The 17,340-nt window shown below is 37.6% G+C and overlaps 1 protein-coding gene across 1 annotated transcript; it reads left to right on the forward strand.

Annotated features, from left to right (window-relative positions):
- Nucleotides 1-910: 910 nt before the first annotated feature.
- On the forward strand, nucleotides 911-17,297 carry g2e3 (G2/M-phase specific E3 ubiquitin protein ligase). Its single transcript, XM_030127359.1, has 17 exons — nucleotides 911-1,012; nucleotides 2,321-2,383; nucleotides 2,512-2,609; nucleotides 3,395-3,496; nucleotides 3,659-3,783; nucleotides 4,423-4,597; nucleotides 6,105-6,211; nucleotides 6,301-6,417; nucleotides 7,776-7,900; nucleotides 8,016-8,109; nucleotides 9,133-9,303; nucleotides 10,500-10,654; nucleotides 10,757-10,941; nucleotides 13,062-13,234; nucleotides 13,411-13,450; nucleotides 15,669-15,843; nucleotides 16,161-17,297. Exons 2-17 carry the CDS (start codon nucleotides 2,332-2,334, stop codon nucleotides 16,484-16,486), a joined length of 2,220 nt encoding a protein of 739 aa, XP_029983219.1. The 5' UTR covers nucleotides 911-1,012; nucleotides 2,321-2,331; the 3' UTR covers nucleotides 16,487-17,297.
- The last annotated feature ends 43 nt before the right edge of the window (nucleotides 17,298-17,340 follow it).

Raw genomic sequence — 17,340 nt, forward strand, 5'->3', positions numbered from 1 at the left:
TATTAAAGAAGAATGGGAGAAGTTGTCACCCGAATATTTGAGGAACACTTGCACAAGTTTCAGGAAGCGTGTGAAGGCAGTTATTGAGAAAGAAGGAGGACACATAGAATAAAAACATTTTCTATTATGTAAATTTTCTTGTGGCAAATAAATTCTCATGACTTTCAATAAACTAATTGGTCATACACTGTCTTTCAATCCCTGCCTCAAAATATTGTAAATTTTGCTTCCCCATCCTGTACAATATTTAATTGTCATAATAATGTGGAATTTAGAGATTGTTCTTCAAACAGAAAGAAAGAAAGAAAGAAAGAAAGAAAGAAAGAAAGAAAGAAAGAAAGAAAGAAAGAAAGAAAGAAAGAAAGAAAGAATTGATTTAGTAATTTTTTTTTTTATAATAAAAAAAATTCTATTTTGATTCCATAGAGTAGGGTTTGAGGTGTTTTCACTGTGTGTATTAATACTGCATTAGTGCATTTTGTGAATTTATGTATTCATTATTTGTCAAATCGTCTATTATTGAGAGGGACAGCAGAAGTAATAGAAATGTATTATTTATGTATCTAATCCATACTGACCTTAATATAATGCATTAAGTGCTATTTGTTCTATTTGGAGCAGAAGTGTAAAAACGCACCACAAGATTGTAATTTAGGTTGAAATGACTTTGTACAGTTAAATCTAGTTCTTAGGTTTATAATTGTAACCAGACTTTACATTCACACATAGTTTAAGGTCTAAGTTTTTATGTATAGTCTATATTATATATTATGATACGTATTTTTTAAGTATATGAACACATTTCTAGCTTAACTTAAATAAATAAATGTGGTAATTGATTTTTTGGGCCGATCGGACCGGAACCGGAAGTGAAGTCTTTTGTTTTGAAAGAGGGAAATTTAAAAAGTGATCGGCGTTAAACAGAGACGTAAACACAAACAACCGGATTAAAAACCGCAAAAAACACATGGAAATGAGCTCACACTGACAACCCGTCACAACCGAATGTAAAGTAAGTCAACACCCGACTGTTCTTACGACTTTTAACCGTGTTCGTCCGCGGAAAGTGAACTTATAGCTCATTTTATTCTTTGTTTGAATCGTCGGTAGCTAACGTTAAACGTCTAAGCTAAGCTATATGTCCACGATATGTTTGTCTCGAAATATGTCTCAAAATACTGTCTTCCAGGTACCTTTAATAGTACTTTGCGTATTTGACAGTACAATGTTTTGTCTCCGTGTATTCATGTGTTCACAATACAGAGCTATTTCACATTATGAATGAATGAATGAATGACGATAAGTTTTCTTAACACAGGGACTGGAGATGGAAATGAGCCAGAATGTTCTAATCTACTACAGAGCACATTTACTATCAGGGTAATGTTTTCTGTACATGGTCCCTGACAAATGAATCAATAAATGAAATTCATTAGTAATGTAAAATCCTCAGTTCTTCATATATGGGCATTATGAGCTAAATTCATTTCAATGTGTTTTCTTTAATAAATACTTTAACAGAAGCTGATCCTTATCATTGTTGCCACAGTTGAAAGGTCTAACTGTCCTTTACTGGAGGAACTGTTTAGGACAGAAACTCAAGAAGGGTTGTAAAATATAAACCACAAAGAAATGACTGGAAATGATCTGAGGCAGGAAAGCACTTGATATGATATGAGCCTCATAAACAGAAGGAGACACTAAAAGTTCATTCAAATGAACCGAGGAGCCTCAGATAACTGATGATGATCTCTCTGCTTTGAATGACATGTTCGACAGTACTTTAGGTCGTATAATGAATGGTTTTCCTACCGTTATGAGGTTCAGCAGCACCAACAAAAACAGAACAATGCACAGACAATCACACTCATTTTAATGACTTTTCCCAGATCAAATATTTGGTTGATCCACAGTGAGTTTATTCAGAGTTTAATATTTGACTGTTTTTTCTTTACTCATTATCTGCTCTAGCTATTACAAATGTATGTGCACAGATATGGATATGGTATTACACTAAATTTTTCTAATAAATTATATTCTTTGTAGATAAAATGTGTTAAACCTTACATACTTTAATAATATGTGATGTTGAAATGATTGAAAACAGTTTGTACAAAAGAACTGAACATCCTCTCAGGCTTGAGATGGAAAAGATGTGTTTGAAAACCAAGAGAAAACCCTCATAATGGGATATTCCTGTAAACATCAACCACGTCCACACATTTAACAAAGGCCTTAAACAGTTTCCTTTTCATCATATGCTACTTTTGGCACATGCCTGTATTTGTTAACGCTCAGCCTGTTCATGGTCTTGTTTCAGCATCGCTCCACATGAACATGAATAAGAAGAGGAGGACATTACAGACCAATGTCCCAGAGGCCTGTGAGACATTTACTGACTTCCTCATAACATGGATGCATTTCCTCTATGACATGTTTCTACATAAAACCATAGATTCTAACGTTAGGAGTTAATGTCACCTGAACTGACGTGTGTTTGTGTGTTTTCAGTTTGCGCTCTGTGTCGACTCAGTGTTGATGATCCTGCTCTTTTTGGAGAAAAAGTCAAACTCAGTAACCACAAACTATCTGTTCATTACTTCTGTTTGGTAAGTCCATTAATCGGAAACAATCAATCATTACACAACCACAAGTTCTTAAGAACCTAAGGCAGTGAATGAAACGCACTGAGGTTTAGTTTTGATGTAATGTTTAGTTTATTTAAAACTCACGTTCACTGTTGTTTGTCTGAGATAAAATATTAAATAACACGTCTGTGAAAAACACAAACCTGACAAAACGTTTAAGGCTTCGTCTGCTGATTATTTTCACTTGAGTCGGAAAATAAACCAGTTGTTTTCTTGTAAATAATGAAGTGTATTATTTGTAATGTTTAACCAGTTGAATTTTCAGACATAATAATAATTTGGAGGCAAACAAAGAAATATTGGATGATTTCACAATGAAAAAATTAACACTGTAAGCAAAAGTGTTTAGGTTTTTTTTTTTTTTTTTTAGAAACTGATTAAATATTGAACAGAAGTCAACATAATGAATACATTTAGAATTGAGCATCCAACTAACTGTAAAAAATAGATGATTCAAGGGGCAAATGTGACATTTTTAACTCTTTATTTTCCCTCAAACCCTCAGATTATTCATTTATTCTGCTGACACTAATGGTTTTTATGCACCGTTGGCACCAGTTAAATTCTCTGCCTGTGGTTTATAAATGAACAGAAACAACATTCAGTTACTCACACATATGGACGACAGGTTTATTAATGTAGCACAGATAAAAAAAACCAGAAAACAACTTTACAAAGGTCAGGGTTTTTTATGCTTTAGCAGAGCCTGTGATTTACTGTTGTTTGTGTGTGCGTGTGTGCATCAGCTGACATCATGCGGAATCTACCAGCGTGGGCAAGAGGATGAAGGTGTGTTTGGTTTCCTGGAGGACGACATCAAACAGGAGATGCGTCGCTCAGGACGACTGGTACCAAAGGCCTTTTACTCTTTACCTGTGTCGCTTTATTTAACGTTTCAGAATCAAAAACGCCAACTCATGTCTGATCCTGTTTCAGTTTGTTCCCTGAGCCACAGGTGGACCATGGTTGTGTGTAGTTTGTAACATCCTGGTGGCTGTCGTGTTTTTCAGAAGTGTATTGTGTGTAAGAAGAAGGGGGCGTGTGTGGGCTGTTACGTGTCCAGCTGTAAGAAGGTGGTCCACTTCCCCTGTGGACGCCAACACCAGTTCATCTCCCAGTTCACCGGAGACTTCCCGTGAGGACTTGACCCTTTTCACCCTAATCTTTACCCCCATGCATCAGCCTCCACACAGTGATGGCTCCATCCTGATCAGCTCTAATACAACAACTTATATGTTAAAAGACAAAACACTTCGACTAATTAATGAAACAAACACTTCATTAAGATCTGAAGACACTGCGATCATACTTAACAGAGTTTAGACAGAAACAAGAAACAGATGAGTGATGAACCCTATGGTTGAGTTGAAGTCTATGAATCCCCTTTAACAACAGGAAGGAATACACTGTATGGCCAAAAGTATTGGGACGTGTGGCTTTACACACACATGAACTTTAATGCTATCCCATTCTTAATCTGTGGGTTTCACAGAATAGAACAGAAAAGAATTGAATAGAATAGATTGTTATTGTCACTCTTACAGGAACACTGAAAATCAGTTTAGCAGCAAACACTTAAAGTGCAAAGAGACTGTATAAAAATATCACAGAATTATACTGAAAAATATCAACAATATGCTAAAACTACAAAGTAATACTGAAATATACAAAAATCTACCTCTATACTATGGATAAAAGACATATGTACAACATATAATGGGTTTATACAGATAGTACAGGATATGTACAAGGTCAAATCTTGTCTCGGTCTCAGGTCCTACTGTCCCAGCCACGGTCCGTCTCAGTCTCTGGGTCCAGGAGGACATTTGGACATCAGCCTGCCTCGGTCCTGCTCTGTCTGTCTGGACTCCATCGACCCCATCCTGTCCTACTCTGTCCTCAAGTGTCCATCCTGTCACACCAGCTGGTTCCACAGAGACTGTGTCCAGGTACCGATCCGCTTCAGCACAGCGGACACATATTTTTAACCTGCCTTTTGCTTTTTACTCTGTTTTATTGCTTGTTTTATACTCTCTTGTTTACTGCATGGTGTTCTTGAGTGCCAAGGAAGGTGCCTATAAATAAAATGTATTATCATTATTATTATCATTAATATATGAGCTTCAGTTCAGCCAAATCCACAGACAGACAAAGGCTTTGGCAGGAACACAAACTTTAAGCTTCTATGTTTTTTCCTTGTGTTTTCTGTGGTTCATTAAAGAACAGTTAGAAACACTTTGTAAGCTTCAAACAATTTTTTTAGATTAGACTAGACAAGACTAGACTAGATTAGATTAAATTAAATTAAATTAGACTAGATTCGATTTGATTTGATTAGACTAGACTTTATTGATCCCACAACAGGGATATTTACTGGTCAAGGCAGCAACAGAATAAAGTGCAAGAAAAAATTGTGCATCTTAAAGACAAACATTAAAAAAAGAAACAAAAAACAAAAAAAAAAAACATATATATGTGTGTGTGTATATATATATATATATATATATATATACAGGGTGGGGAAGCAAAATTTACAATGAACATTTAGTTGTTTTTTCTCAGCAGGCACTACGTCAATTGTTTTGAAACCAAACATATATTGATGTCATAATCATACCTAACACTATTATCCATACCTTTTCAGAAACTTTTGCCCATATGAGTAATCAGGAAAGCAAACGTCAAAGAGTGTGTGATTTGCTGAATGCACTCGTCACACCAAAGGAGATTTCAAAAATAGTTGGAGTGTCCATAAAGACTGTTTATAATGGAAAGAAGAGAATGACTATGAGCAAAACTATTGGGAGAAAGTCTGGAAGATACTATTAAAGAAGAATGGGAGAAGTTGTCACCCGAATATTTGAGGAACACTTGCACAAGTTTCAGGAAGCGTGTGAAGGCAGTTATTGAGAAAGGAGGACACACAGAATAAAAACATTTTCTATGATGTAAATTTTCTTGTGGCAAATAAATTCTCATGACTTTCAATAAACTAATTGGTCATACACTGTCTTTCAATCCCTGCCTCAAAATATTGTAAATTTTGCTTCCCCACCCTGTGTATATATATATATATATATATATATATACACACACACACACACACACATATATATATACATATATACATATATATATATAATAATAATAGCAGTAAATAATAAACTCATTAGGTTATTATATTTATTTACAAAACCTTACAACTGCAGTAACTCAGAACAGATGAGACAGAATTTAAAAAATGTTTTCAAATAATTGATTCATTCTTTAACCAGAACAGACTGACTTTAATCAAACATGTCTTTTATTTGATCATCCTGGTAAAGATGGGAAACAGCATCGTATTAAATCCCATTTGTTCAGTTTTTCCTGTGACTGTAACTCCACCTCAGTGTGTTTTTGACCGGCCGAGCCTTCAGAGCCTTCACTGGTGTGTATTTGTGTGTGTTCCGTCAGCGTCAGGCCCACAGTGCCGGGCTGTTCTTCTTCAGGTGTACGCTGTGCAACAACAAGGACCAGTTCCAGGAGGAGATGCTGAGGATGGGAATCTACATCCCAGAGAGGTGCATGCCGCTGCCGCCGCCTCGGTTTGTTAGTCACTGAATCTGTTGCCCTCTGTCGTCTTCATCTACCTGCCGTGTTCTTCCTGCAGAGATGCATCATGGGAGCTGGAGACGAACGCGTACTCGGAGCTGCTGGAGGTTTACCGACGCTGTGATGCCGTCAGCTGCATCTGCGACAGAGGACGGACGCATTCGGCGAGGAGCGGGTCAGATATTCAGCCTCCACAAATGTTCAGAGGCTTTTAGTCCAGATATGAGTGGAACAGGTGGAGACGGACGGGATTAGAACACAACATAAACCCAAACCAAAGGGGCCAAGGAAACCTGGAGATCCAAGATAGTTCTGGTTCTTTATTTAAGTTAAAACTGTAGCTTATCCACTGATACGCAGGGATAAACTATGACTGTCATAGTGCATCTCATATTACCATTTTCTTCCTCTTGCTGCATCTTTTATGAATAATTTAAAACTATATATAAATTTAAATATCTGGTTTCTTCAACTGCATTTTTTATTTATGTACCTTTATTTAACCAGCAAAAATCCCTTTGAGATTAAGAGCCTCTTATATAAGGGAGTCCTGGCCAAGATAGGCAGCAGCAAATACAACTCACAGCTACGAGATTACACAGTTAAAACACAAATCACACACACTTACAATAATAAACAATTAGTAGTAATAACATTTACTTTCTTAAGTGATTTATCACCATTTAGTGTAAAATTATCTTCTTGATTTTTGCATTTTTTCCGTGAAAATCATCTATTTTCCTTTATTTAATTGACTAATCATGTAGATGTTCATTACAGCTCAGAGTAAAGTTGAGGGTTATTATAACAGAAACAGAAAACTGAAGAAAACGTGTCTTTTTCAGTCCAATCTATTATTAACTGAACATAAACCCAGTGTGTCCATCCACTGTCATTGATCCAACAACATGGGTTTTACTGGTGAATCATTGTTGGAGAAGATGACAATGTTTCCACGGTAACTATGGAGCCTCTGAACATCCAAATGTGGTCATATCTGATGACCATGAAAAGATGAAGAACTGTATTTTACACCAATTATTTACATGTATTGATAGAATTAATGGATCAGCAGGTCTTAAACAGTTTAGATCAGTAGATGGTTTTGGTCACCAGTGGATGTTTGGGTCTTTATGGGTTTAAAGCGCTCAGTGAAATGAACTCCAGTCTTTGTGCAGCTGATTTCACACATAAGGTGTAGAGTAAACTAAAGCCCTTTGACCCAGTTCTGTACAGGCCCATGAAGGACCTGGAGCCTTTAGACACTGATCAGGATAATAACATGACTTATATATATAAAAGACTGACTTCTGTACAAAAGTGTTTTCAGGATAATGTTTTTGTTGACATCAGTCAAATCTGTTTATTCCACTATCTCGCAGATTCACCTGATGTTTCTTTGTGATTATGAGACTTGGTTCATCTGCCTCATTTCTGTCATAAGCGAAAAACATGAGACAAAGACAAATAAATGTGTTATTTGTGTCCATGTTTTCTGTCTGAGCGTTGACCCTGATGCCCTGCCTCTTCCAGGTGGTTCGAGGTGATCCGCTGCAGCCTCTGTGGATCCAAAGGGACTCACAGGAAGTGTTCAGGCCTGACCCTGGAGACCAGAGACTGGGCCTGTAGCGACTGCACCCAGGTCACGGACGGACAAGGTCTGAACTGCTACAGTCCATAATGTTATCCATAACCCCCTCAGAACAGCTCCTCCATCTGAAACCTGAGTGGATGCGAACACAGGGTGATCATCAGTGTGTCTTTATCCTTCAGTGTCTCTGGTGGCGTCTCCTCAGGGGGGTCCGAGGAGTCGTCTCCTGTGCAAACGCCATCGCTCCTCCACCCACTGTTCCATCAGCTGTAAGAGGTACTGCAACCAACACTGCAGATCAATACATCTACTGAAAACACTGTCAAAACAGACTCATAAAACTGATGAAATGATTAAAACACTGGCCCTGTTTACATCCACACAAATACTCTAATCAATATCTGATTATTATTGATCATGTTAACAGTAAATCATAAATCTGTGTTTCATTAAACTGAGAATGGGATCCCTCAGGGGACCGTCTTAGGCCCCATCATTTATATATGTATATGGATGTAGGTCTACAGATGTACGCTGATGACACTGAGCCCCTTTCCATCCACACTAATATTCTGATCAGTATCTGATTATTATTGATCATGTAAACAGTATAATCTGATGTGTTTTATCAGACAACAGCAGTAATCTGATTATAATAAATCATATTTACTCACCTGGATTTGTTCCCAATACTCCAATGTCCTCCTACATGTTTACAGGTTAATGTGATTTATTTAGTTCTTTTACGTCTGAACATGTGGAAAAACTATTAAATCATAGAAAACAGAAGTGACATAGACTTGGCTCAAACATAACAAAGATTGAATAAAATAGTGAAGAAATTAACAAAACAAAAATTGAGGTAAATAATGAAAAAATGAACAAAACCGAACAAAAATTTAATGAAATATTGAAAGAATGAACAAAACCAAACAAAAAGTTGAGCAAAATAAAAATAAAAAGCCTAACAAAACCGAACAAAAGTTCAGTAAGATTATTTTTAAAAATGAACAAAACCAAACAACATTAGCTGAAGACAAAACAGGAAGTTTGAATCTCCCTCCACTGTACGATAATGGACTGAAATGTCTAAACCAGGGTTTATGGATTATTGTATTTCTGAAGTCCATGTAAACACATCAGATCTGATTATTAACACTTATTAGATTTTTATGGTCGTGTAAATGGGTTCATTGAAGGAGTGAGGTCATGTGTTTCTTTATCCATTTATAAATTTAAACCTTTATTTGGACAGAAAATCCAATCACTGACTGTTATTAAACTCATTTGTCGTGTCAGACCCTCGTTACCCATCGGATCCGGATCCCCACAGGACCTCCTGAAGGCTCTGGTCCCTCAGCTCCGCCCCCTCAGTGTCCAGGTGGAGGCGAGGGTGGACAAGGTTCTGACGGCCAGTCTGGACCTGGTCAGGAGGACGGACTTCGACCCCACCCACACTCTGTCAGTCAGGTCAGTGGTCAGCCTGAACCAGAACCACAACCTGATCCACATCCTCTGACGAGGTCTGAGTAAGAGTTTCACACTACAACCTAAAAGGAACAGGTCTATAAAAAAACAGATTCTGAACCAGAGTGAAGTATAAGGAGACCATTTATGGAACAACTTCAACAAAGAAATGAAAGAATGTAGGTCAGAGTCTTGAACAGGGGTGTCAAACATACAGCCTGTGAGCTAAAGCCAGCCCCCCTCCCCCTTTGGTCCAGTCCGGCCCGCAAGATGAATGTGGGCAAAAAATGACAATAACAACATTAAACATCAAGGGTGTCGAACTCATTTTAGGTCAGGGGTTTGATGGGATATCAAGTAACATAGTAGTGTAATAACCCCTAAATAATGACAAACACAAACTTTTTACTTGGTTTAATGTGAAAAAAAGGAAAATTACATTTTAAAAATATTTACATTTTACACAAAAAAAAGGTGAATAACTTGAACAAATATGAACAACCTGAAATTTCTAAAGAAAAGTCAGTGTAATTGGACCAATATTCTGCCTGTTACGAAATATTTAGTGTATCTGTAGATCCACTGTGATCTGTAAGTTGTGTTATTAATAAACTGAGACATAATATTGTTGAAATTGCACTTATTTTTCTGAAGAAATTTCAGAAGTGTACATGGTAGGTCAGGTTATTCACATTTTCATAATGTAATTTTCCTTGTTTTTCACTCTAAAACAGGTAATATTTATTTGTTAATATGCTAATATTATTTTCCTGGTCTGACACATTTGACATCAGATTGGGCTGAATGTGGAAGCTGAATTAAAAGGACTTTGACAGCCCAGGTCTAGTATATTCATTTATGCTAAAGTCTATTATATTAAATTATGTGACAGGGTGGTCTGGAGACGACATTGAAGGAAATGATGCCTTCAGTGTTGTGAAATTGTAAATGATAAACTACAGCCATAAGTGATGACACATATTGTATTAAGCAGCTGATTTGACGTGTGTGTTTGAAATTACAGTAAACGCACAAATATTTTATTAAAGAGGCAGAAAATATCTGATTGTTCTTGTCTCTGCTACCATTCATTCATCATGTGGTCATTTCACTGACATGAAAAAGTAGATTTTCTTTTTTCTTTGTCTTTCTTTTATCTCATGAATGAAATAAACTCAACTAAAAATTTCTGCGTGCAGGTTCAAAGACGTGCAGCTGACTCCGTTTCCCAGCAGCCTCAGGGACAGCGACGTGGCCAGGCAGTACTTCTTCCAGCTTCTGCTGCAGCAGATCCAGGACTCACCGGTGTTTGAGGGACCGGACGGGTCCAAAAACCTGGCTCTGGACTACCAGGGTACAGGATCTGTTCACTCACTGATGGATTTCTAATGTTTAGGCTCCGTGTCGCTGCCTGGGGCTGATTACTGATTATTGTTTATTGATTGTTTTGTGTCAGCTCTGAAGGATGACCTGTACTACGACGTGGGGTGCCTCCTGGCTCTGTGTCTGGTTCACGGAGGTTTACCGGTCGGATTTTTCTCTCGTGGCCTCTTTCAGTGTCTGTTTAACTTCCCCCCGAACAGAGCGCTCACTGCCAAACACATGACCCCCGGCACGCACTTCACACACCAAGTCTGCAGGGTGAGTACGACCCCTGACCCCACGACAGGAAACCGGCAACAGAATTGATGCAAATGTCCGTTATGTTCGGTTTGTTGTTTCTGATTTGATTTAAAGTTACAATAATTAATCCTGTCATAACTGTGAGGTTCAGTTTGTCTGACTTTTCCACTTTAAGGATGTTTCAGATCCTGGAACAGAACCATTTCTTCTACTTGTGCACCAGTATCTGGACTCTGACTCCTCTTCACTGGCCCTGTTTCCATCCACACTAATATTCTGACCAGTATCTGATCATTATTGATCATATAAACAGTATAATCAGATCTGTTTTATCAGATAACAGCAGTAATCTGATTATAATTAATCAGATTAACACACTTCAATTTGTCCCCAGTACTCCTAATTCTTCATGAATGTCTACAAATTAATCTGATTTATTTAGTTCTGTTACATCTGAACATGTGGAAAAACTATTAAATCATAGAAAACAGAAGTGATGTAGAAGAAAATAACAGGAAGTTTGATTCTGTCATCACGAGACAAAATTTTGTCAAGTAATGAAAAACTGAACAAAACCAAACAAAAGTTGAGTGAATTAATTTTAAAAAACAAAAACTGTGTAAAATAATGAAAACATGAAAAAAGAACAAAAACTGAGTAAAATAATGAAAAAATTAAAAAACAGTTAATGAAAAAAATTAACAAAACTGAACAAAAACTGAGTAAAATAACGAATAAATGAAAAAAAAAAACAAAACGGTAAAATAATGAAAAAATGAACAAGACTGAACAAAAACTGAGTAAAATAATGAAAAAGTGAAAAAAACAAAACAAAAACTGAGTAAAATAATGAAAAAATTAAAAAAAACAAATAAAAACTGAGTTAAATAATGAAAAATAGGACCAATGGCCCTATAGTTTACCGGCCAAATGAAAAGCTTTGGGAAATGTATCCAGATGTCATTTATTATCACCCAGTTCTGTGTATTTATTCTATTACAGAAATAGCCCATGTTTTGGTCATATTCCAATCAGATCTGTAAAAAATTCCAATTCCAATTTGATATCATTGATACTTACTGATTTATTGGATCAATCCACTTCCTATCTCTTATAATGGGAACATTTTTCAAAGTTGCACCAAATCCAGAATCAGATCTGGATCGAAATAATTTAAATACCTTGTGTTGACATCATCATAAAGAAGCTGTATACCAAGTTTGAAGTCAATCAGAACTGGAGTTTGGGAGAAGAAGACGATTGAAATTTTTTCCCCATAAGAGCCCATGTGAAATTTTCCGTAAGTTCCCGGATCCAGAAGAAGATCCTGATCAGCATGTGGACATTATGTTTTGGTCATCTCCCCATCAGGGCTGGACTGTAGAAATTTACACTGGATATCATTTATATTTACTGAGTTATTGCATCCATCCACTTCCTATCTCTTATAATGGGGAAATTTTTCAAAGTCGCACCAAATCCAGAATCAGATCCAGATCCAAATAATTTCACTAACTTTTGTTGACATCATAAAGAAGCTGTATACCAAGTTTGAAGTCAATCGGAATTGTAGTTTCAGAGAAGAAGACGATTGAAATTTTTGTGACGGACGACAGACGTCAACGACGCCGGACGCTGTATGACGACAATAGCTTATGGCCTGTCGGCCGGTAAGCTAAAAACTGAGTAAAATAAGAAAAGCACTTGGAGAGTGCAGACCTCCACCAAGGCAGATTAGTGCCCCCCCGATCACCACCAATCATTTGTTCCTTGTGCCAGTATCAACATTTCCTGAAATTTTCATCCAAATCCATTCATAACTTTTTCATTTATCTTGCACACAGACAGACAGACAGACAAACAAACCAACACCGGCAAAAACATAATCTCCTTGGCGGAGGTAATAATGAAAACATGAAAAAACAAAAACTGAGTTAAATAATGAAAAAAAAACGCACATAATCTGAAGACAATAAGCAGACCTTTGATTTGACCTTTCACAGTTCGATAATGGGCTGAAACGTCTAAACCAGGGTTCATGGGTTATCGTATCGTCCATGTGAACACATCAGATCTGATTATTACACTTATCAGATTTTAATGGTAAACGGGCTCAGTGACCGATCCTCTGCTTTCAGATCTCGGAGGTGCAGTCTCTTGTCGACCTACAGGAGGCGCTGGACGACAGCTGGGAGTACCTGGCGCTGGCGGGCTGTAACCGGCCAATCAGCAGCCTGGAGGACAGGGACGCTCTGGTGGAGGATCTGGTGAGCTTCACCATGATCACCAGGATGCAGCTGCCTCTGCAGAGGTGAGTCCACGCTAATTCCGCACAGATTCACCGATGAAACTGGGAGGGGCTCCGTAACCATGACGACGGCTGTGGTTAAATTATTGAGAGGAGGCGACGGGACACAAATGATGATATTAAAAGTATAAAAGTGAGGCGTGAATAAGAGAAAACACAGTTGTTTTTTTATCCTCCAGGTTTGGTGAAGGTCTGCAGACTCTGGGCGTCTTCGATCAGGTGAGTTCACGTCAAAATCCAGTGGTTAATGTAGGAAACAGCGGAAACATGATGGAAAGACTGGTGAAAAACTGGGTCTAGGTGCATTTGACCGAAGCAAATGGAAACTTCAGACAATCAGAATGTGAATACTTTATTAATCGCAGGGGAAAGTATTGTGTGTTACAGCTGCTCTATTCAGGTAGAATAAAAAGTAGCAGGAAAGAAACGATCAATACTACAAAAAGGCCAAATATATATTTAAAAAATGTGAATAACATGAACAATCATGAGTGCAATTTTAACAGTATTCTGCCTCAGTTTATCATTGCCACATGTGCATTATAACGGACAGATCACAGTGGATCTACAAACACACCAAACATTTAATAACGGGCAGAATATTGGGACAGTTGCACTGATTTTTCAACTTATTTTTAACTTAACTTCTTCAACTTATTTCAGGTTGAACACAGTTGTTCATGTTATTCCCTTTTATATAAACATACTAGGGCTGTGTATTGGTAAGAATCTGGCGATACGATACAAATCACAATACTAGGATCACGATACGATATATCATGATATATCATAATACTGTTAAAAAGGCAATTTTTTGTTTTTTTCTTTTTTAAAATGATTATGTTTTGGAAGAACTGAATTACACCAGAAATATTCACAAATACTGCACACATTTTTATTTTTATCACAACAGGATCTAATGCTGTATGACTAAATGTTCCTGTGTTCAAACTGAAATTCTGTTTTACAGACATTACAGTTTAAGATCCTGTTCAAATGTTCATATTCTATTCGTTCAGAACTAACATCAGAACAGTATTTTTGTGCGATCCCATCTAAGGAACTACCATCTGCCTCTCAGATAGTAAAAAGTGCTTTTAGGATGATTCAAATAACAATTATTTAATAAAACAGTGTTAAATAATAATAAATAAAATATAAACAATGAAGAAAAACCAAAATGAACCTCTGCCATATCTGCATTTGAATAAATACCTAAAAATATCGATACAGTACTTTTAATATCGATACAGTATTGTGAAATGAAATATCGCAATATATTGCAGAACCGATATTTTCTAACACCCCTAATACATACATACATACATACAAACACACAAACATACATACATACATACATACATATATATAAAACTAAAGTAGAACAATAATTTGTACAATATGTACGAGAGAAATATTATCAATATGATCATTAAAAGAAATATGCATAAATAAGTGTACACAAATATAGTGTGTAATTATAATTCTTTGGAATTAAACAGTGTGATTGCTACTGCTCAGTGTAAGTTGATTAGTAGCGACGGTGGCTGAAAACGTTCTGAACCTAAAGGTGACGTGGACACAGTCTGAGTTTATTCGACTGTAGATCTGAGATAAAATCACTGGTGTCTGTCCGCTCCTGTCCACATCTGTCTAATCCAGGGGTCTCAAACATGCGGCCCGGGAGCCAAATGTGGCCCGCCATAGGCTCCAATCCGGCCTGTGGAATGAATTTGTGAAATGCAAAAATTACGATATTAACAACCAATTTAGTTGAGGTTCCACATACAGTCCAATTCAACCTCAAGTGGGTTAGTTAGCACAATACTATCATAATAACCTAGAAATACTCACAACTCCAAATTTTTCTCTCTGTAAATGTAAACATTTTCGTGTAATTTTCCTGTAAAACAAACCATCATTTCACAAAAAATAATAAAATAATAAGAATAACCTGAAATGCCTTAAGAGAAGTGTAATTTTACCAATATTCTGCCTGTTATTAAATGTTTTGTGTATTTGTAGATCCACTGTGATCTGTAACTTGTAATTATGTGTAAATGATGAACTGAAGTGTAATATTGTTAAAACTGCACTTATTTTTCCTAAGAAATTTAGGTTCTTCATGTTATTCCCATTGTTTTAGAGGATAGTTTGTAGATGTAAACATTTTCATCATGTATGGAAAGTTTGGAGTTGACATTATTTATACATTATTACATTATTATCTTACTGGTCTGGCCCACTTCAGACCAAATTTGGCCGAATGTGGAACTGAACTAAAATGAGTTTGACACCCATGGTCTAATCTGACACACTGACCATCAGACCCCTCCCTTCCTTTAAAGTTGATTCGTCACCAGTGACTAAAGTCCAGAATCCGGTTCCTTTAACACCAGGACCTGGACTAAACCCTGTCTCCATGTGTCTGGTCCAGGTCCAGGTCTTCCCGTCCCTCTTCTGCTCCGTCTTCTGCGATGCGTCCGAGCCGCTCACAGCCCAGACGCTCAACCAGCTGTTCAGCGCCAGGTTCTCCTCCCAGCATGCCGAGCGGCTGAGCAGAGAGACGGCCGTGGTGGGCTTCTGGAAGGACTTCCTGTCAGAGTGTGAAGGTAAAGAGACGACACCGAAAACCGACACCGGTAGGAAGAACAAAGGAGGAAATGGAAGAGTTGAACCAGTTTAATAGACCAGTTTAGTCGACTGAGGAAAGGGTGGAGTTCCAACGTCATTAATGAACAGATTTATTTGACGTGTCTTTGTCCAGAGTTCAACAACAGGGAAAACCCTATCAGAAGATAAGCTAAGATAATTATTATTATTGATTATTCACTATATTGTTTTCGGTCATACTTTTTTGAATTTGACTTTTTATTGAGGATTCCGTCTTAAAAACGTCTGTCCTCTGCCTCCTATTGCGTCTCCTCAGTTGGACAGAGTTCCGTTTCCCTCCAGGACGTCCTTCGTTTCTCCACCGGTGCTGATCAGCTGACGTCGGCTGGACTCCTCCCCCCTCCCTCCATCTCCTTCCTCCACCCCCCAGGAGACAGCAAGAAGGCGGAGCGAGGACGGCGAGGACAGCGAAGACGAGCAGGAGGCGGGGCAGGAGGCGGAGTGGACGCGGGCCTGTTCCCTCAGAGCGACCCCGGCTGTCGGCGCCTCCTGCTGCCCGTCACCTCCTCCTACCAGGCCTTTAAGAGCTCCATGGAGCAGGCCATCAGCCACCACACCCACCTCCACCCGCCACGCATCTAGACCGGGACCTGGGTCCAAACAGGACCAGACCCAGACCTCCAGAGGTTGCAGAGGGCACGTCTGAATCATGTCATCAGTGGCAGTTAAGGCTCAGTTCATGCGTTTCAGTGAGTTTGTCCATTTCAGAATCAGATCTCCAAGAACAGAAACAGGTTGATAAACATCTGTCGACAACAGACTCAGTGACGCACACGAACACACCAGTCAAACTTTGAACTGTTTTGGATGATGTTACTGATACGTTTGTCTGTATCTGTATCTTGTAAAGCCTCCTGTTGTTGGGATTCTAAAGCAGCGTCTCGTATGTGTTTTTATGGTTTTTGTGTTGTACATAGACTTTTTTATCTTTTAATCTTGATTCGTTGCTGAAGTTTTTCTGTGATCATGAACAGTTTGGTTTATTTCCTTCTGTTGTTTTTCATGTTTGTTTTTCCTCCTCGTCGATCATCTGTGACAAACTTTATTGCCTTCGAGTCTTCATTTCCATTTCCATCCTTGTGATTTTAGTAACCCTTTTTTTTTTGGAGACGACTGTTTATTCCTTTAAATTCATTTGCTGTTATTTTCTAATGAGAAACACATTGTTTTGTCAGATTTTTATTACAGAAAACATGGTGCATGACCAGAGAACACACATTTATGGATGTTTTCATGTCAAAAAAAACAGTCTGATCAATAATGAAGAACTTGTTTGTTTTCAGAATTATGGATTTATTTAAAGGTCTAGAAAGTCATTGTAAAGACACCTCATTTTATACCTACAAGGAAAATACTTGGGATTTTACATAGACTGTTTTTACATGAAAATATTGATATAAAATAGATGCAAAACTCAATAAAAAGGTTTGGGGAAA

Source organism: Sphaeramia orbicularis, chromosome 22 (genome assembly GCF_902148855.1).
Source record: "Sphaeramia orbicularis chromosome 22, fSphaOr1.1, whole genome shotgun sequence".
Taxonomy (NCBI): Eukaryota; Metazoa; Chordata; class Actinopteri; order Kurtiformes; family Apogonidae; genus Sphaeramia; species Sphaeramia orbicularis.